The sequence below is a fragment of the Polypterus senegalus genome, chromosome 15 (assembly GCF_016835505.1).
Source record: "Polypterus senegalus isolate Bchr_013 chromosome 15, ASM1683550v1, whole genome shotgun sequence".
In the NCBI taxonomy this organism is placed as follows: Eukaryota; Metazoa; Chordata; class Cladistia; order Polypteriformes; family Polypteridae; genus Polypterus; species Polypterus senegalus.
The window spans coordinates 28,824,537-28,846,962 of record NC_053168.1 but is presented as its reverse complement, the minus strand read 5'-3'; the positions used below and the strand labels follow the sequence as shown (position 1 = coordinate 28,846,962).

General features: G+C 36.5%; 1 protein-coding gene across 1 annotated transcript in view; it reads left to right on the top strand.

The window, feature by feature from the left end:
• Positions 1-22,426, top strand: part of trappc9 (trafficking protein particle complex subunit 9) — an 851,225-nt gene that overhangs the window by 9,294 nt on the left and 819,505 nt on the right. Inside the window, exons 3-6 of the mRNA XM_039737694.1 lie at positions 3,313-3,458; positions 5,650-5,775; positions 18,005-18,031; positions 20,194-20,315. Coding sequence (XP_039593628.1) covers positions 3,313-3,458; positions 5,650-5,775; positions 18,005-18,031; positions 20,194-20,315 — 421 coding nt within the window. The remainder of the gene's footprint in view (positions 1-3,312; positions 3,459-5,649; positions 5,776-18,004; positions 18,032-20,193; positions 20,316-22,426) is intronic.

Genomic DNA, 22,426 nt, shown 5'->3' with positions numbered 1-22,426 from the left:
TAAATGTCCCATGGTATTAACCTGGTGTATTGCTATTGGTAAAGCATTCTATATTTTTGGTGATTAACAGCAAAGACTGCCTCGCCACTTCTTTTATGCTTAGCTGTTGTATTAATGAACAAGCTAGTGTTTAAGGATCCAAGACTATGGCTAGAAATAAGGAGACAGGCACTCCAAAATGTAAGGAGGGTAAAGATTATGTAGAGCTTTATATATATGTACCAGTATTTTAAATTAGATTTTGAAGGAATTGTAAAAGTTGTGAGATGTGCTTACACCTCTGTTCAGCTAAATTCGGCTTACTGCTTAGTGCTTAATGAGTAAATTTAAAGAATTATGCAGCTGGCATGATGAGCTACTAAGGTCTGAACTGAAAAGCTACTCTTCTACAGTATATACTGTATGCAGTCTTTATTTTGGAAGTGGAAGTTGTGTTAGCAGCATTGTGACTTTGAATGCATTAAACTCCTCTGCAAAATTAAAACTATGAATTTATGGTATTGCATGAGCAAAATCTCAGACGTCATGGGGTGAGTAAAGTATATTAAAAAAGAGTCAAAAGTAAAACAAAAAGCTAGAGGTAATGGTGAATTTTACATGCTTTTGGAAATGAAAAGCACAAGCTATAAGCACTTCCATTAAAGTAATTTGAATTTCAGGTTTTATAAAAAAAAAAAAGGTTTGCGCTAGCAGAGCTTGCTTATCATTTGTCAGTTTTTGCCAATACCCAGATAACTGTCTTTTGTAGATATACCAATTTACATATATGTGTACTTCATATATGTTCACGGATCATAACAATGCCCTAAAGGTATATTTTCATTGTTTATTTATTTTCAGACTGATCCACTATTAGTAATTTGGTTTGGAATAAATATAAGACCCTTTTTTGTATCTTTCAATGGATTAAAAAAAACAAACATGATTCCTTAATGATTCATCTTTACTTATCTTCCTTATTTTAAAACTGTATCTTTTATTTGAACAGCAGTGTGGCAAGTTCAAATGTGAAACACTGTACAGTGCTTCTTCACACTCTGCTCTATGTGTTACTAATTATATTCTAATAAGGCACAGTTGCATCACACAAGTTGAATTGTCATTGACTCATACCAGTATCGATCCCAGGCTGTACATTTTGCATTGTGGTAACTGCTGGTGGTCAGCCGCATACCTGCATCATCTGGATTACAAGGACACACCAAAGAAGCTCACCTAAAGCATTGATGTTAGTGGTGTGATAGAGAATATCCAGAGTGTATAGAAGTCTCAGGTTCATCCACTCAAATGACAGCTGGTGGAAGTTTCTCTGTCCTTTTCATTCTGGTGGAATAGGTGGAGTTGGAGGCGGGGCAGAAGTGATGCCATCTTTGTTTTGATTGATTTTTCTCCATTCTATAGACGGAAACGGAAACTGTGTGAACACACATTCCTCCCATTTAGTACACCCTTGCAGAAATTATTATATATAACCTTAAATTAATAAAGACATAACAAACATAATAATGTTTCCATACCAAATGGTTAGGCATTAATTTGACAACAGTCACAAAAAGGTAATAAAGGTACATGCTGCTCATTGTCCACGATACATTCTGTAAAATTGGACGTTATGTGATTTGGACATTGTCTGAACACCATATTATATACAGTACTTAGAAAAACCATGTGGGATGCTCAATGAGTCAAATCATTCACTTTTATATGGTAATTTTGTGGTTTTGTAAGTAGAGAAATAATGATAGAAAGTACAATACTTGCAGCTCTATCTCTTTGTATTCAAGAGACCTGAGATGCACCTGTTACATGCAGGAATCTATTTGCCATGTCCAGTGACATCCGCTTTCCATTTGAGATTCCTGACTTCTCTTATAACCTCATGGGAACATGGACGTATATGTGGTTGGATGTTGCCCAAATGGATGTTCGCTGTATATACAATTTAATATTGTAAAGAGAAGGTAACAGATTTAATAAGTAACAATTTTGTAAACTTTTCTTTTATTCTGCACCACACTTATAATTTACGTAAACTTTACTTGTCATGCGTTTATCTGAATAAATGAAAAGGAAACAAACAAAAAAAGAACAATTACTTAGTAATAAACAAGTAATGTTCATTTTCCTTAACTACTTGGTTGGATCCTATATTGGCAAAAGTCAGATTAAGGCATGTAATCTGTATATTATAAATGTGAAAGGTTATGTATTTTGCAGTAGGAAAATTTCTTTATCCCAGTACTCCTTCCCCTAAGCATGGAGGCAAATGAATGACTGAGTGCTCAGCACAGTTCCAGCCGATGCTAATTCTGGTGCGACTCCCAAGATGCAAAAAACAGATGCACCCACCGACTTCTGTTAGTGAGCCAATTTCTCTCTCACCATGTCAGCAATGAGCTTAGCATTTAATTATGGTCAGGGCAGGTCAGGTAAGAATGCATGGTGTGTGTTGGGTCTCCATACTGGGTAAAGTGCATGAATGCCACCTTTTAATTTAACAAACAAAAAAAAAACCCAAAACACAGTTTGGCCTAACCGAGCTCAGCACCCTGGATGGTGGCACTGTTTTCAGCATTGTAAATCCAGTTGTATAATGTTGGTTATATGCTTCTTTTATTGTCTGGTTAATATTGTATTGACATATTTAATAGCACACAGTATTATTTTCGGGACATGTTTGTTTTAAATGACCTTTACTGTCAATTATTTCATTTGTTTCATTGAGCTCCACCAAAGTTTTTAAAATAAATTTATATTATTCCGATTTGAATTGTTAAGACATTTTTTTTGACTTGTTCAGGGTCATAAGGGGTTAGAGTATATTCTGGCAGCATCTGGAACGAGGCAGAAATTGATCCTGCATTGGATTACAGTACATCACAGGATACAGTTACTTTATACACAAATCATATTAGTGTTTGCATTAATGCAATTAAAAAGTGTTATGTGCTAGTGGTAACCATTTAGCGATAATGTAAGTGAAACGCCACATTTTGTTATTGTACAAATCTAAGCATAAAGTTATTGTGTTGGGTTGGCTAAATTAAACCAACATCATATGAGCTTTTAATGTTTTCAGCGCAGAGAGAATATTTGGTGGTTACATTTGTTAGTAGGGAAAGGGAATGTCAGATAGTTGCTGCTGACAGCAAAACAGCAAAACACATATCTAATGCTTAAAAGTCTGTGTTTTTGCCCTTAGAAAAAATATACAGTAGTTAACTACTGAAATGAGTGCTGCAAGTACATTATTTTACGCTGTTGTTTGAATTATTTCACAAAAGTTCTGATTTTTATTCTTCTTTCCTGCAGACATTATAAGAAGCGATGCCAGGGTCGAATGCGAAAACATGTTGGAGACCTGTGTTTGCAGGCAGGAATGCTACAGGATGCCTTGGTTCATTACCACATGGCAGTAGAGTTGTTGCGCTCTGTTAATGACTTTCTTTGGCTTGGAGGTAATTTGTCTCTTTCTCTCTTTTTTTTGTATATATCTGTGTATTGATTTTACTGGACTGAGGCACCACTTTATGCATTTAATTTTTCTTCCATTTTGACACAGCATCAGTTTCACTACAGATGTGAATGTGTTCCAGCATCTATAGCACTAATCGCCCACTAAAAACTACATAACCTTCTTAAAACCACTTAATCCAATTCAGGCTCATGGTGGAGGGCAGAATGTTTAACTCCCATTTGAATGCATTTAATTAAATGCCTATTTTAAATGCAAAACAGTCAAATCTAAATTATTACATAACAGCATAACAGCACAAATACAAATAATGGCTCTTCTCAAAAGGTATCACCCAGAGTTAAATTTAGATATTTTACCAATATCTGTATGCTATGTATTGCAACTGAGTATTTTCAGTCTTGCTGTGGAGACTTCTGAGATACCTGAAATGATAATATTTTAGTTAAACATAATTTTGACAGTAGTAATATTCAAACTTTTATTTATGCAGATAATCGGGGGAAAAGTACATTTAAATGATAGCTCCTCACAACATAAAAAAACTGCATTAGGAACTGATTGCTGTTTGATTTGTTAAATGTTTCAAACATAGTTAAAACATAGGCATATAACTGTTTTTAATAATTTTATGGCTTTACCAGCTAAAGTATCTGGTGGTTTCTGGGTATATTTGTATAATGGATTAAGGTAAGAAAAAAAATTATATATATATATTTTTAATGTTCGTCGTTTTGTCCGTGCTGGCCGAAGTGCATTGTCCCGTCTGTTGTCTACCTGTCTGATAATTGTCAAAATTTCTGCTCTCATGAATTGAGAATTTGCTGTTTTTGTATATCATTGGGTTTTATGATTGCTCTTAACTCCTTGCAGGACTTGGACCATGAATGTTAATTCTTTGCATTTCCTTGTTTACTGTTGTTTTACTAGTAAATATTTAATCACACATTTATAAACTAACTGGTCTATTGAATAACTGAACTAATGGGCCGCGTAAAGCATCTACATTAGGGGAGCTAGAGGTGGGGAATTGTGGTTCACAGACATTGCTGCAGGTCTCTGTATTATTATAAGAGACATCACCATTGATGGCATAGGGTAATAATATTAAATGACTCAAAGCTAATCATTCAACGTTGATTTAAAATTAATACAAATCACTTTGCTGTATTTGCATCAAAGTGCCTACATCATTAAAGGGACTTTAACAAATGTGAAGCTTATTAATGTCATCCCTAGTTGTTCCCTTTCTGCCATATTCTGAAAAGCGACTTGGCATGTCCTAAAAAAATGTTTCATCCTATGTTATCATGATCACAAATAGAAATGATATGTAAGTGTATAACTGTGTAGGCTTTTTCAAGAATGTAGGTATTGCATTGATAAATAAAATAGCATCATCAATTCCTATTAGAGTTTTTGTCATGTTTACACAGTGCAATGAAATACCTATCTGCAAGTCTGACCAACAAGGAGTAAGCTAAACTTTGTTTTGCATATAAAATTGGTGTTTTGGTGCTTAAAACAGGTTTTGGGGTGTTGAATGAATGGAACATTGCAGGTGTTTGGCAACAGTTTGGAACTTGTGTATTTCTCAGAAATGGGGGGTGGGAGGGGTGGGAGCTGTATAATTCGACACAACCCATGATGAGACAAAGTGGTTTACTCTTTGACAAAAGCTGTTACCCAGCGTGCCTATAAAATTTTTATCCTGAAACACTGTATTTGCGGTCTTAGACGAGATCTCTCTTTGCGCAGTACATATCTTTGTGCGTGCTATAAAACGGTGTCCTTCTGTCAGCCCCAGTGCTCTCCTGCTGCCTAATGGAAACTGTAGTCCCTGCTTTGGTGCTGGTTTTTGGGTTGACCTCTCTCCATTACATCCCTACTTTGTAATACGCCATAGAGCCTATATTTTAAGTTGGACCAAGTGAAATACAAACTTACTTGCAAAAATTGGTTCAGCCAGTTTTTTGCAAATGAACTAACAGGCAGGTTACAATTATATTTATATGAATGAATCCCTTCAGGATTTATGTTTGTTATTCTGCATTTTTAAAATATTGGCAAATAATAATTAGCAAATTATTTTCTTAACTGCATCCTAGTCATATGTTTGCCTGAACAAAAATTAACAATTTATGAGTTTATGCAATTTCTACTTCTCATCTTAGCTGCACTTGAAGGACTGTGTTCTGCATCTGTCATTTACCATTATCCTGGAGGAACTGCTGGCAAGTTTGGAGCTCGTAAGCAAAGCATTTCTTTGTCAGCCGAATCTGGCAAGCGTCATCGCCCAGGTAAACACAAAGTATTTAGGTTTTTCAGTTATTTTATTTTCCTTAAAGCATTCAATTTCTGTATCACACGTACAGTATATTTAAATAGTGAAGTGCACTAACCCAAAAATAAAGAAAACTTGAGTTTATTATAAAGTTTTATTGCTAGGTAAATCTAATTTTTATTTTTATATATGAGAGAGGCACCACTCTTCTTGACTACTTCTTTTTGAAATGCCTTTTCTAATTCGGGATTGCTTGCTTATTTTATCTACAATATGTATCTGTAGTAATAAATCTAATGCTTTCCCAAAAGTCAAAAACCTGGCTTTTGAAAAAAGAATTGTTATTTGGTACCTTTGTATATTTGTGCTGGACAAGACAAGAAAAGGCATGCTGTGGACATTTGTCTTTTCTTATGCTTCTCTTCTGATGCTTTTAATGATTCTACTGTACTCCAGTGTTAGTGCTGAAGCTTGAAACCATCCTTTTAGGCTTATTTTTGTATCATTGCAGGGCTCTAGAGTGCGACCTAATTTCTCAATGGTGCGACTGAAAAAAAATCAAAGGTTGCACCGGTGCGACCAGCCGTTCGAGGGGGAAAAAAAACGAAACTCCGTGATTCTTAAAGTCTCCCTGTTGTTCAACAACAGACACACATTAGGCCCATATCGTAGTCTAAACCAATCAGAGATAGTGAAGGGCGGATCCCGCCCTCCCTCCCCGATTGGCCGTGGTCCAGATATTCCTGTACGTGTGTGTACGTTTGAAAATGCATGTGATGCAGTCAGACAGAGAGAGGTGAGTAGCCCGTCAGGTAAACAGTGGATGTAGCCGCGGATTATGAGAGAAGATGAAAAGAACGATTGACAGCTTTTTCGTTAAGAATGTTAAGTTAGGGCCTGATCCGTCCGAAAATCATAACCAATACTCTGACATGGAGCCATCAACCTCCCAAGTTATAGCAAGCCCTGGTCCGGAGATGGCATTAGATAATGAGCCACATACGATCGAGTCCGAGCCCACTGAAATTAAAAGGGGTAAAGTATATACATTTCGAAATTAGTGGCTTGACCAGTTTCCCTGGCTAAGATACAGTAAAGCCGATAATATAATGCACTGTATTTACTGTAAAGAGTGTGGGAAGACCATGGCCGGCATGGTGAAATACATTGAAAAAAAAGACGTCTGTGCAAATTGCGAACAGTGCGTACATGGCATTCCTGATCGACGGAGACACAGATATCGCCACAAAGGAATGCGTCATTGTGTACAGTCATATCTCGCGGAGAGGAAGACCGGTGAATATACTTATTGAACACATTGAGGTCGAGCATGCTCATGCCCAAGTCTGGAAGATTTTGATGCTAGAGAGAGTGTGGCCAGCTGGTTTAGTCAAGGCCAAAGATCAAGAAGGCCAAACTACAGGAGTTGGCCATCCGAGGGGCATGTGACTGCAATGGAGGATAGTCCATAAGACATTGAGCCATGAGATGTTCAGTTTGAAGCCCTTAAAAATCTTAATTTAGATTTTCTTTTTTGTTAATTTATCTTGAGATTTTTTAAGTTTAAATTTCAGCTCAGTAAAGCACTTTAAGCACCAACACTTTTTCAGTAAGTTACCTTTCTTGTAGAATTGTGCTTGCCTTCAAATAAAGAACTTTATGTTGACCAGATTGTTTGTTAGTTAATCCTTTACTAGTCAATATTGCCTATATGGACAGCGATTAAAAAAAAAAAAAACAAAACAAATAAATAAAGTGAACTTGTAAAACTGTGGTGTTAAATGTGATGCGGTTGAAAATTTGGGTGCACCTAACTTTTGTGCTGGTGCACCTAAGAAAAAAAGTTAAGCGCACCAGTGCAACCAGTGCAAAAAGTTAGTCTAGAGCCCTGCATTGAGTTCTTGATTACTGGGTCTCTGTTCTACTGTTTACCAAAGGAGAGGCTTCAGATATGTGTAAGAACATACACAAGCTTCGGGTAGGTGCTTTAAAGTTGTAGATTCTACTGGTGGAGCATCTTTGAGTTACAGAGGTGATGCATTTTTCAGTTGTTTGTACATATGCAGTTATTCAGAATACCCTGTTTAGAGGAAGTCTATTCAGCATTGCTCACTAAATCTGTAGTTCTACTGGAAGGCTTTAATGTTAAAATGGTGAATCACAGAGGTACCTTGAGAGGCTGCTGATTTAACCTTCCAGATTCATTGTTTTTGGATTTTTGTGTCATGGATTATCACATTTGTCACCATGGTACCAGAATACCTTTGTTGTGAAATGCTGCTATCAAAAACAAAATGATTCCAAGTTTCCCAAAATCTAGGCTGAAGCCCTGGGGCCTAGTGTTCAGAATGGTTTCTCCCTATAAAGTTAAGTAGGCTTTGGCATGCACAAGAAAAACAGGTTTAAACCGAACAACGAAACAATGCATAATAATCTTCTAAACCATATATACTAATAAAAACTAAGGGGCTTTGCCCCGTGCTCTCTTCGCTCGCTAACCCCTGGGTCTGCACCACGCAGTAGCCTCTTTGTGGTTCTGCCACTCGCCTATGGGGATGCAGATGTACAATTTAATCAGATTGTTATTTTCATGGAAATTGTAACGTATGCCTAATAGAACTGACTATTTTACATTACAGCGAGTAATTAACCATATTAAAATAGTAAAATGTATTAATTTGAAAGTAAATTATGTTTCATGCTGCGTTAGAGTTATTTGTTGCATAATATGATTTTGTTCTGTTTGGCTTTTAAATTAACATGAAAATACTTTTTATACTTACACTTTTACTGTAAAACTTCAGTAAAATCAATTTTTGGAATTAAATGTTGTCAGTGTCGCATTGAATTTTGCTTCTCTGTTTGGACTTTCATCATTACAACTATATGTATAACTGCCCATGATTGAATTTTGTTTCTTTCTCTCTAATAAATAAAATGACTTTTAAAAAGTTTATCTATACTACTAAAAGGCAAAGCCCTCACTGACTGACTGACTGACTCACTCACTCACTCACTCACTCACTGACTCCTCACTACTTCTCCAACTTACCGTGTAGGTAGAAGGCTGAAATTTGGCAGGCTTATTCCTTACAGCTTACTTACAAAAGTTAAGCATGTTTTATTTCGAAATTCTGCGCGTAACGGTCAACAACTTCCGCCATGTTGAACTTTCTTATTTATGGCCCTATCTTCACGAACTTTGGTAGGCGGCTTCCCTGCGTTAACTGAAACCAATGTACGTACTTATTTCGATAGTATGACGCCACTGTCGGCTGCCATATTGAACTTTCCAACATCACTAATTTTCCAACTTCCCATGTAGGTAGCAGGCTGACCCCATCTTCACGAAATTTGGTAGGTGGCTTCCCTGCGCTAACCAAAACCGATGTACATACTTATTTTGATGGTATGATGCCACTGTCGGCCGCCATATTGAATTTTCCAAATGTCACTAATTTTACAACTTCCCGTGTAGGTAGAAGGCTGAAATTTCGCAGGCTCATTCCTTACGGCTTACTTACAAAAGTTAAGCAGGTTTCATTTCGAAATTCTACGCATAACGGTCAACAACGTCCGCCATTTTGAACTTTCTTATTTATGGCCCCATCTTCACAAAATTTGGTAGGCGGCTTCCCTGCGCTAACCGAAACCAATGTACGTACTTATTTCGGTGGTATGATGCCCCTGTCAGCCGCCATATTGAACTTTCCAACGTCACTAATTCTCCAAATTCCTGTGTAGGTAGAAGGCTGAAATTTGGTACTTATTTCGGTGGTATGATGCCACTGTTGGCCGCCATATTGAACTTTTCAACAGTCTTTGTTACTTACAACCGGAGGGCCGAACTCACAATGTGGTATACAAAGAGATCCTTAACAAATAATTATTGGTATATTTTCCCTCAGTTTAAAAAGGTTTAATTTTCTTCTTAATAAAACTTTTAAGGCAGTACTTCGCCGTTGCGAAGCACAGGTATTTTGCTATATATATATATAAAATTGTCAGGGATGCCGGGGCAACGACCCGGCCGGGACACCGTGAGGGACTGGAAGAGGATCAAGGCCCACCCTGGATCACGTGGGGGCCGCCTTCCTGGTTGCTCTGGGGGCCACGGGTTGCGGGCATGGAAGCCCCACCCTGTAGGGGCCCGTGGTCACCGGCAGGAGGCGCCCCAATGCCTTGGGGACCTGTTGCCTCAGCACTTCCGCCACACCAGGAAGTGCTGGGGGGAAGACTTAGAAGGTTACCCGGAGAGCTGCCGGGAGGACAGCCGGCACTTCCGCCACGCTGGGGCATGGCCAAGAGGGGAACCACCTGGAGCTCATCCGGGAGAGTATAAAAGGGGTCGTCTCCCTTCATTCAAGGCTGGAGTCGGGTGGAAGAAGGACGAGGCAGAAGAGAGAGTGGAGGCGGCCCGAAAAGAAGGCATTTTGTGGCCAGGACTGTGTGTTGGGGTTTGTGCACTATTTTGGACTGGGTCTTAGTGACCATTTATTGTAAATATTTGTAAATAAAATACGTGTGGTGGTGACAAACAACATGTCTGCCTGTCTGTGTCCGGTTCGGCTCCACAAGATATATATATATATATAATGTGTGTGTATGTATGTTGTAAAAGATGCAAGAGCAAACAGCATAAAGGTTTGGGTTTCCGGCCCCGTATATTGTACAATAATCCACAATTCAAAAAAACAAAACAGGTCAAAATATAAACACAAAAGGTTCATATGCGTGACACCATTCTAGGCGTCGGCGGCCATTTTATAAGGGAGGAGCCGGAAGTGGAGGAATGCTGGGAAGGAGCTGTGAGGGAGGATGGGACTGATGACATCAGGAAAGATGGCGGAGGAAGGGCGGAAGTAGCGTACTGCAGGAAAGCTTATGGTGGCGGAGCGTCTTTTTTCCTGGAAGAAAGCAAAGGAGAAAGGTTAGTACCCCGCCACTCCCTGCCGACAAACGTCTTCTGAAGCGTTTTAAGGTCCGTCCGCGGTCTCCTATTCGCGCATGCGTGACAATGTACAGTATGAATGTGTATATACAGTAATCCCTCGCTATATCGCGCTTTGACTTTCGCGGTTTCACTCTATCGCGGATTTTAAATGTAAGCACATCTAAATATATATCACAGATTTTCACTGGTTCGTCGCTTTCTGCGGACAATGGGTCTTTTAATTTAGGTTACATGCTTCCTCAGTTTGATTGCCCAGTTGATTTCATACAAGGGACGCTATTGGCGGATGCCTTAGAAGCTACCCAATCAGAGCATGTATTGCATATTAACTAAAACTCCTCAATGCTATAAGATATGCTTCCCGCGCTGTGCTTGTTTGCTTCTCTCTATCTTTCTCGCTCTCTCTGCCTGACGGAGGGTGTGAGCAGAGGGGCTGTTTGCACAGAGGACACGGACGCTCCTCTACAAAATGCCGCTTTATCGCGGTGCTTCTGTATACTTAAAAGCATGTATTGATTTTTTGATTGTTTGCTTTTCTTTGCGAGCACTCTCTCTGACATTCTCTGCTCCTGACGCGCTCCTTTATGATGGCGCTCCTTTGAAGATAAGATATGTTTGCTTTCTTTTAATTGTGAGAAAGAACTGTCATCTCTGTCTTGTCATGGAGCACAGTTTAAACGTTTGACTAAAGGGTGTTATTTCATGTCTAGAGGGCTCTAATAATGTTAACAGGGTGGGAGAGTTTATAAGGGCTTAAAATATATAAAAATAACCACACAAACATATGGTTTCTACTTGGATTTTCACCTATCGCGGGGGGGTCTGGAACGCAACCCCCGATCGAGGAGGGATTACTGTATATAGAAAGAGAGATATAGATATATATAGAGAGATATATATAGATATATATGTATATAGATATATATACTGTATATATAATGTGTGTGTATGTATGTATGTGTATATATATGACAGCAACACTCATAACAGTGACAAAACAATTACATTGACAATCATGTTACGTTATTTTCAAAATGTTTCCTTTAATTTTTCATTACTTCTTTAACACACTACTTCTCCACTGCGAAGCGCGGGTATTTTGCTAGTCTCTGATATTTGTTAATTATCTTTGCAAAAGCTATTCTAATGGGAAACTGTTAACAATTTAATACGAATGGCATATCAAGATCCCCTTTGTTGTGTAATGTTATCCACAGAAGATGTACTACATTACATTTTTTGGATACATCCTCCTTCTACAGGAATTCATGGTGTGGAAGACTGGATGGTGTTAACGGGTGTAGATATTCTTTGGGATATTTTAAATTGATATTTTCATCTTCCGCACGATCACCACCAACTGTTTCAGCATAGTCTATTGATACGCATTTAACCAATTTGGCGTGTAACCGATCATCAATTTTGTCGTTAATTCGTCTCTTAGTGCTACAATTGCCCATGTACTCATTTCTTCTGTTTATAACACTTTGTGATGAAATTCTTCAATATTTGGACATAATACGTCTTCTTTAATTGTGAACTAAAAGTAAGGAAAATGTAAAAATTTATAAGAGCTGAGAGAGCAGGAACTGTGTCTGTCAAAAGCATTCATACGAATGAGAGGTGGTTGAATATGGTTGAGAGTGGAGGACGTGACTTGAAAAACTCTCATGGCCAAAGTCTTGTCTCGTCGGACTTGAAAAATGTCTTGTCTTAATTCAGGATTTTTTTTTATGTAATAGATGGGAGATAAAAATGTAAAGGCTGTGGCTCTTTGAAAAATAAGATGTATGATCAAAAAGGAAAACAAGAACAAAAATGAACGCAAAGCACAATTTTTCCCTAAAAGGCAACCCAAGAAACAAAATCCAATCTGCAGATCAAATCTCAAAATTCACAACAACACAGCAAAAAATTAAAGAGAAGAAAATTTACAAAGGTACTTATAAAAAAGATCTTTCAATTACAATTTTCAATGCTGATCTGGAGGACCTGACCCTCTGACGGGAATATAAAGGCAGAGGAAAATCCAGTTGTGATCTGAACTTTGTATTTTACTTTTATTTATTTATATATTATTACAGCCTTTTCCTCAGCCTACAAAACAATGGAGTAACCATTTTAGGGGTTTTTGTTCAAGGAATTTAATGGTCTTTGTGAAGCGCCACAGTAGGCAAGATATATTTTTAATTTATGCAAAGTACTTAACTTTAGAACACAATTTTGTGTTGCAAATGTATATATACCATGTTTGTGAAGAAATAATTTGCCAAACTTATCCATTAAGTGGAAAAATGATTTTTTTTAAAGTGATTAAGTTTATTCCTGTTAATTAGTGGTTTCATATCTTACCTACTGGCATTTCTATGCAGTAGCATCATAAATAAGTAGTTCTTGTCTAATTGTGTGATTTCATACTGCAATATTTTTGGATTAATTTAGTTTTATTGAATTGCAAAATCTGCTGCACAGTATAGCTAATGTTCTGTGGTGCTCATGTGAATTTTCCACCCTGCATTGCTTTTTCCTAAGGACATATTCTATGCTGTACTGCATCTCTCCGAATGATCATATGTAAATTTCCAAGCAGAATACTATAACTGCAAATATATACTTTCATTTTTACTAAAAATTGAGCTGCGTTTTAATCATTTAAAGTGTTGTAGCTGTGTGACAATAATGTTAAGGAACATTGATCGCGGACTCATAAATTACTGCTCTATTTCAACAGTGCCCAAGACACTTTTTTTCAATTAGTCATACCTCACTGACTTAATTTGCAAAGTGTTTTTTCTTTATTAAAAACATTTAGGACAAATATAAGTGATTAGCATCACAGAGTATAAAAGTTGAATCACTTCATGCACACTTAGATACATCTACCAATACTGCCAATTTTACAGAAAAAAAATCAAACAATTATAATCACAAAAAGCCTTGGTTTCAAATCAAATGCTTATTGTGCACAAAAGGACATTTAACAGAAAGCTAAATTAGACTTTTCTAAGTGATTTTAAAAGCAATTTATAAATTACTAGCAAAATACCCGCGCTTCGCAGCGAAAAAGTAGTGTGTTAAAGAAGTAATGAAAAATGAAAGGAAACATTTTAAAAATAATGTAACATGATTGTCAATGTAATTGTTTTGTCACTGTTATGAGTGTTGCAGTCTTTTTTATATATATATATTTATATATATATATACACACACATACATACATACACACACATTATATATACAGTATATATATCTAATATCTCTCTCTCTCTCTCTCTCTCTCTCTCTCTCTCTCTCTCTCTCTCTCTCTCTCTATATATATATATATATATATATATATATATATATATATATATATATATATATATATACACACATACATACTGTACATACATACACACACACACCATATATATATCTATATCTATCTATCTGTATATCTATCTATATATATATACAGTGGTGTGAAAAACTATTTGCCCCTTTCCTGATTTCTTATTCTTTTGCATGTTTGTCATACAAAATGTTTCTGATCATCAAACACATTTAACCATTAGTCAAATATAACACAAGTAAACACAAAATGCAGTTTTTAAATGATGGTTTTTATTATTTAGGGGAAAAAAAAACCAAACCTACATGGCCCTGTGTGAAAAAGTAATTGTCCCCTGAACCTAATAACTGGTTGGGCCACCCTTAGCAGCAGTAACTGCAATCAAGCATTTGCGATAACTTGCAATGTGTCTTTTACAGCGCTCTGGAGGAATTTTGGCCAACTCATCTTTGAAGAATTGTTGTAATTCAGCTTTATTTGAGGGTTTTCTAGCATGAACCGCCTTTTTAAGGTCATGCCATAGCATCTCAATTGGATTCAGGTCAGGACTTTGACTAGGCCACTCCAAAGTCTTCATTTTGTTTTTCTTCAGCCATTCAGAGGTGGATTTGCTGGTGTGTTTTGGGTCATTGTCCTGTTGCAGCACCCAAGATCACTTCAGCTTGAGTTGACGAACAGATGGCCGGACATTCTCCTTCAGGATTTTTTGGTAGACAGTAGAATTCATGGTTCCATCTATCACAGCAAGCCTTCCAGGTCCTGAAGGAGCAAAACAACCCCAGACCATCACACTACCACCACCATATTTTACTGTTGGTATGATGTTCTTTTTCTGAAATGCTGTGTTCCTTTTACGCCAGATGTAACGGGACATTTGCCTTCCAAAAGTTCAACTTTTGTCTCATCAGTCCACAAGGTATTTTCCCAAAAGTCTTGGCAATCATTGAGATGTTTCTTAGCAAAATTGAGACGAGCCCTAATGTTCTTTTGCTTAACAGTGGTTTGCGTCTTGGAAATCTGCCACGCAGGCCTTTTTTGCCCAGTCTCTTTCTTATGGTGGAGTCGTGAACACTGACCTTAATTGAGGCAAGTGAGGCCTGCAGTTCTTTAGACGTTGTCCTGGGGTCTTTTGTGACCTCTCGGATGAGTCGTCTCTGCGCTCTTGGGGTAATTTTGGTCGGCTGGCCACTCCTGGAAAGGTTCACCACAGTTCCATGTTTTTGCCATTTGTGGATAATGGCTCTCACTGTGGTTCGCTGGAGTCCCAAAGCTTTAGAAATGGCTTTATAACCTTTACCAGACTGATAGATCTGAATTACTTCTGTTCTCATTTGTTCCTGAATTTCTTTGGATCTTGGCATGATGTCTAGCTTTTGAGGTGCTTTTGGTCTACTTCTCTGTGTCAGGCAGCTCCTATTTAAGTGATTTTTTGATTGAAACAGGTGTGGCAGTAATCAGGCCTAGGGGTGGCTACGGAAATTGAACTCAGGTGTGATACACCACAGTTAGGTGATTTTTAACAAGGGGCAATTACTTTTTCACACAGGGCCATGTAGGTTTGGATTTTTTTCTCCCTAAATAATAAAAACATCATTTAAAAACTGCATTTTGTGTTTACTTATGTTACATTTGACTAATGGTTAAATGTGTTTGATGATCAGAAACATTTTGTGTGACAAACATGCAAAAGAATAAGAAATCAGGAAGGGGCAAATAGTTTTTCACACCACTGTATATATATATATATATATATATATATATATATATATATATATATATATATATATATAGATATACAGATAGATAGCAAAATACCTGTGCTTCGCAGCGGCAAAGTACTGCCTTAAAAGTTTTATTAAGAAGAAAATTAAACCTTTTTAAACTGAGGGAAAATATACCAATGGCCAGGTGAACAGTAATCTTGTTTCAAATCTCACAGCTTGGATTGTTGCTGTCATAATTAGTTTGAGTTTCATGGTTTGTTTCAATTACGACAGTATTTGTAGGACTTGTGTTGAAGTGACATTCAGCATCTGTCAAGCGTTGTAAGTATACAACCAGTTTCATCGATAACTTCACATCCAGCTTTTGAGAGTTTAAACATTCATAAACATCAAAGTGTCCACTACTGAAATCGTCACCTGTGAATCTAAGATGTTTAAGAGGCATGTCAAAAGGTGTAAAATATTTTGCCATTTCGGTACACTTGAAAGCAACAACCGAACAATTCAGCGGCAGCCATCAACTCACATGCAGAACCATAGGTGAAGGGCTTAAGCATTTCACTCTTCTAGTGCTCCTGTGTAGTATAATTATCTCCTGTACCGTCATCAGTCCACACCTTGAACCTATCCCATTCATTCAATACATAAGACACAATGTTTCTTCAGATATCAAGAGTGAGCCTGATATGGCCGTGCAATATGTAACACAGAGAATGGAAAAGATAGGTGCCATCTCCGGGCATGGAAACCACTCAGTAAGTGACAGTTCTTTGATCGATGGTGATCACCTCGATAGACATGTTAATACGGGTACGGTTGGAATGATAAAGGAAATGGGTACCTGAACAATGTAAAGTAAGTCGAAAATACCTACACAATAACTATAATCGTAATAAATGAACAGTAAAACAGCGGAGAAGCCGTGGATTAAATAAAAAGGCTGTAGTTATCAGCAGGGAGACGTGAATCCCGTGGCGAAGCAAGGAAGGGAATGAAGAGACTGGAGCGACGGACGGCCTTATATAGGGAGGCAGCCAACAACGTGGGAGGCGTTGGGATGGGGGACCCAACGCTGCCTCACATGGTGACTGAGCCGCAGGCTATGGACATATATATGTACGTAAGTAGGATTCAGTTAGCGTTGGAAACCCGCGTACTAAATTTCTTGAAGATGGGCCCATAAGTAACAAAGACTGTTGAAAAGTTCAATATAGCGGCCAACAGTGGGTTCATACCACCGAAATAAGTACCAAATTTCAGCCTTCTACCTAAACGGGAATTTGGAGAATTAGTGACGTTGGAAAGTTCAATATGGCGGCTGACAGTGGCGTCATACCACCAAAATAAGTATGTACATTGGTTTCGGTTAGCGCTGGGAAGCCGCCTACCAAATTTCGTGAAGATGGGGGGCCATGAATAAGAAAGTTCAACATGGCGGACGTGGTTGACCGTTATTACTGTTATGCGTAGAATTTCGAAATGAATCCTGCTTAACTTTTGTAAGTAAGCCGTAAGGAATGAGCTTTCCAAATTTCAGCCTTCTACCTACACGGGAAGTTGGAGAATTAGTGACGTTGGAAAGTTCAATATGGCGGCCGACAGTGGCGTCATACCACCCAAATAAGTATGTACATCGTTTTTGGTTAGCGCAGGTAAGCCATCTACCAAATTTTGTGAATATGGGGTCAGCCTTCTACCTACATGGGAAGTTGGAAAATTAGTGACGTTGGAAAGTTCAATATGACGGCCGACAGTGGCGTCATACCATCGAAATAAGTACGTACATCGGTTTCGGTTAGCGCAGGGAAGCCGCCTACCAAATTTCGTGAAGTTGGAGCCATAAATAAGAAAGTACAACATGGCCGACGTTGTCGACCGTTATCGACCGTTATGACCGTTACGCGTAGAATTTTGAAATAAAACGTGCTTACCTTTTGTAAGTAAGCTGTAAGGAATAAGCCTGCCAAATTTCAGCCTTCTACCTACACGGGAAGTTGGAGAATTAGTGATGAGTCAGTGATTGAGTGAGTGAGTCAGCCAGTGAGATCTTTGCCTTTTATTAGTATAGATTTGATCTTAATACATTTCTACTTTAACTGTATTTACAAATTATCCTTAGTTTCAAACCTTACGTTTTATTTGGATCTCTGTATTTACAATTAAATGGTTATTTGTAATTTTGCTTAAATGCTACTACTTTGTGTAAAACAGTACTTTTTTTTTCTTCCATCTTTAGGTGCACAAGAGGTTCTCATTGATCCAGGTATGTTATTTAAATATTTATTTAGTTATTTTACTTTGTGGGTGCTATGCTTTTAGTATTTCACAGATGCCTTCACTTCTTATTAAAATGATGACACTTGGTCCTGGATTTAATTATTTTTCATGGATAAGATGGTTAACATGTTTAAAGATTATTTTTATATCTTGTCTGATTTCATTGTATCAAAACACAGTGTTGTTTTCCTTCTTTTCATTTTAATATTAAAAACACAGTGTGGGGGGTATTCCTGTTTGATTTGACTATACTTGTCAGTGCTTTTTATTCTTCTTATAAATTCTGTTATTTTGATCTTTAGCCTTAACTTTGTATTATTTGTTATGTTCTGAATTGCGGTAGAAGAATAATATAGGGAGAATCAGGAGATGGTACATAAGTCCTTAAAACAAAGTGAAAATCAAAACCAGAACATAGATAACTCTGTTGCCAACATCCAAATGCTAACACAGGTTTGTACTCTAAATAGATAACAGCAAGACATTGAAACCAAACACACAGCTAGAATGCATGGTAACCTTTCTTGTTTTGTTTATATTCACAATCTCACCTGTGTAAGACGCACTGTGCTGGCTATTTAATGTATTGCAATGATGTCAAACAAATATGCAGCATGTGGTAGCAGTGGTTCCACAAAATGGATACGTCTACAAGAAAAACAAAATGGTGTCCTGGTAATATGAAAATATAATAATAAAAATATATACTTAATTCTAGAAACTTAATAGGAATATTATCCTGTCATCATACTCACATGGTGTTCTATAATGATCATACTAGAAAACATTTATCTAAAGCAGAAAACAAAATTATATTATGAAGTATTACCATTCACAAAATATACTGGTACATATTAAGATATAGAAATATATTAGCAAATGATGACACCCTGCTTTAAATGTAGCATTTTAAAATTGTTTAGTTTATTATTTTTATAATGCAGCTTTTTCAGACAGTGAAGCGCATTAGAAGAGCAGCATTAATGAATTGTCTTTTGAGTTGGTTTTGGTTATTATGAAATTCAGATGTTTAAAACTATTTTTGAAAAATATAATAAACTGGACCAACCTAAACAATTTCCACTTTTTAAATCTTTTCATTTTGATTAGCAAAATCGATACTGAGTTTTTGTGGTTAAATGCTATGATGTCAAAAATATTTTTGTTATTTCTGAATGAAATTGCAACTTTGATGTTGAGGCAACTTTATCCAGCAAAGTACATCAGCAAATTTTCAAATTTTCTCTAAATGTTTCTGAAGTGTCAAAATAGTTTGATTTCACAGAAGGTCACTGTAGATATACATTTATCCTACCTCACACCCAGCTTGTGATAGGTGATTTTAAATAAATGTACCACATACAAAATACAAAGACTATTGTATTAACTTGCAATTGTAGGATTTATTGTTAATAATTTCCTAGGTACTATGCATTGTCAAATTTGGCTCGGGTTTAAAATTTATTTATGTGACTTAAAATGTTATAATGTATTCTTACTAACTATACAACTATAACATATTATTTAGCACATTTTTTTATTTAAATATTTAAAATTTTGTTTCTTCTTAAGTAGTTCATGCTAATGGTCATTAACATGTGGTGCTCTAGTGACCTTTAGGATATCTTTTCATGGTTAGTTTACCAAGTAACATATTAAGAACATCTGTAAACCTCCTTAATGGCTTTCCATTTGCAAATGTTAAACCATTCTGAAGCTCACCATCCCTTGAGAACTTCTTGTATATTATGCCCTTTATTTAATCTGTAATCAAAGATTCCTGAACGATGTTCATAAAACGATCAGATCTGTACATACAATTAAGCCTTTCGTAATACTTGTTAATGATTTGCACCTGTTTTTGTGCCCAATGTGAACTGCAGTGACTTTACGGGATGATTTAAGCTTTTGATTTTCATACTTTTTCTGCCTTAGCAAACAGCACTTGTTTTACTTTTTGGTGAATAAATAACAGTTTTTTTATTTCTTTACTTGGATCTTTTAATGGGTAACATTGTTTGCAATTATACTTTCAGATTACAAACTTAATTTTTGATGATACATTGTGTATTAAATTAATTATGAAAAAATTCAAGTTTTTCAGATTGTTTTATGTAAATGATATTATACCTGTTTTTGTAAATCCAGGTGCTTTAACTACAAATGGAATCAGTGCTGACACCAGTAGTGAAATTGGGAGAGCTAAAAACTGCTTGAGTCCTGAGGACATCATTGAAAAGTATAAGGAAGCCATTTCTTATTATGGCAAGGTAAGCGTGATGTTTCCTTACATGGAGAATATTTGAGAAGACACACTAGATTTACCTTTCATCTACAGTTAGCAGCAATGTTTCATATATCCCTCTTTGAGGTTTTTATTTGAGGACACTTTAGTTTTCCATTTTACTTTTACTCAGCTCTAACATACAGTGTAGAGTATGGCTGTTAAAGGCATTTGCATGTTAACTTCTGACGATTTTTTTCTGTATTCCCATCTATGTATAATATTTTCTTTAAAAATAACAGCAGTAGTTTACAAAAGTACACATGCACAATAACCTAACAGAGCATTCTAAAACCTGCTTAATTCAGTTAAGGTTTGCAGACGGCTGGAGTGTGTCCTGGCAGCTTCTGAAATAAAGCAGAAACCAGCCCTGGATTGGAGACTAGTTCACCACAGGGCCTTCTCACACACAGTAATAAAGAGTCAATTTAGTGTTGCCAGTTTACCTTAAATACATGTCTTTAGGAATGATCGAGGAAAACTATAGTACCAGGAGGAACAAGCCACAGGGAGAAGGTTGTATGCACAATATAAATTTAAATAAGCATTTTTTTAGCTTGATGCTTTTGTGATTTTTGAACAGCGCCTAAGCACAAAACATTACTGATTTTAAAGTGAATACCATCACTCATTGATCATTTATTCATATTCAAACCCATCCGTATCACTGTTTTGCTATGAAGAGTATGTTTTTCTTCCCTCTTAATGCAGTGAAACTTTTTTTGAGCATTTGCAAGTGCAATGAGTAGTTGCATCTTATGATTTTGTTTAAAATATTGCAGTAAACGTGTGGTTAAAAACAAATATATAGCTGGTTATTACTTAACTTTTTATTATAAAAAATGTCCTGTCTAGTCAAAAGTTTGTATGTATATTTTTTTTTGTTTCATTGTTGGCATTCTGCTCACAACTGCAAAATTTGTGGCTCATAATACAACGTACAATAGTTTTCAAAGAGCCTTAGAACAAATATGTTCTTTTTAAACTTCTTACTGAGTATTACATAAATGATTTTAGAGAGGTGTGTTTTCTCAAGAACAGAAATTTTAACTAATGTATTTAACAGTTTTCAGTATCACAGATCATTACCTGTTTTATGTAGGGTAAAACAAAAGTAAAAATGTTAATTTTCAAAGTGCGAGAGAGAATGAAAAGATTTAGATTAGGATTTTAATACTGAGGCAAAAGGAGAAGAAAAAGTATAAAAAAAAAATTGCCATCTTTTAGTGGTGGGAGCTCTGAATTATCACCTGGTTATGGTTCTTTCATCATATAGTTAGAATTCATTCTGAGTCCTTGCACAGTCCAAAGATGTACTGATAACCTATTCTGGACTTGTGTTATTGTGGAATTCCCCTCTACCTTTACTTATTTTCTTCAGGATTAAGTGCACTCATCAGGTTCGTTACCGGATTGGTCTACTCTCGCACCTTAAGATTAACACACACTTACAGTAAATAGATATATGCATATTCTCAGTCCCTAACCACAAATGTACTGTACTGTATGACTAATGTATACACATCCCAGTATTCTCTAGCGCTTTAACCCACACAAGTACCATATAAATAACACATGCACAATCCATCATTCTCAAGTACTTCAAAAGGCTTAACTTTTGATAGGTACGAACAATCTACAATGTCTTTGATTATCGCTGATCTAAATATTTACTTTTGGTCTACAAAAATATATTTGAACATTCAAAGGCTTAACATCCTTGGCTACAGGCCATTTATCAATCAATGAATGTTTTACTTTATCACACTGTTCATTATTGGACAGAGCTATTCATCCTCAGCTGAATAAACCTTGCAGATTGGATCATATGACACTTCCTTACTGCTCCATGTGCTCTAAAATATTTACCTTATTACTTTAGGCACACTAGAAAAGACGACAAAGCATAGAAAGTTAGAAGTCATGGTAATTATTAAAGAACAATAATACCAGTAGAAAAAAAGCATAAAGGAAAATGTGGTTAGCAAAGTCTGGATATATATATATAGTCTTTAGAAAAAACTTACGAAAGTTTAAAGATGTCAAAGATGAATGTCCCAGAGTGGTGTTGATTTAACAATTGATATTCATGGAATG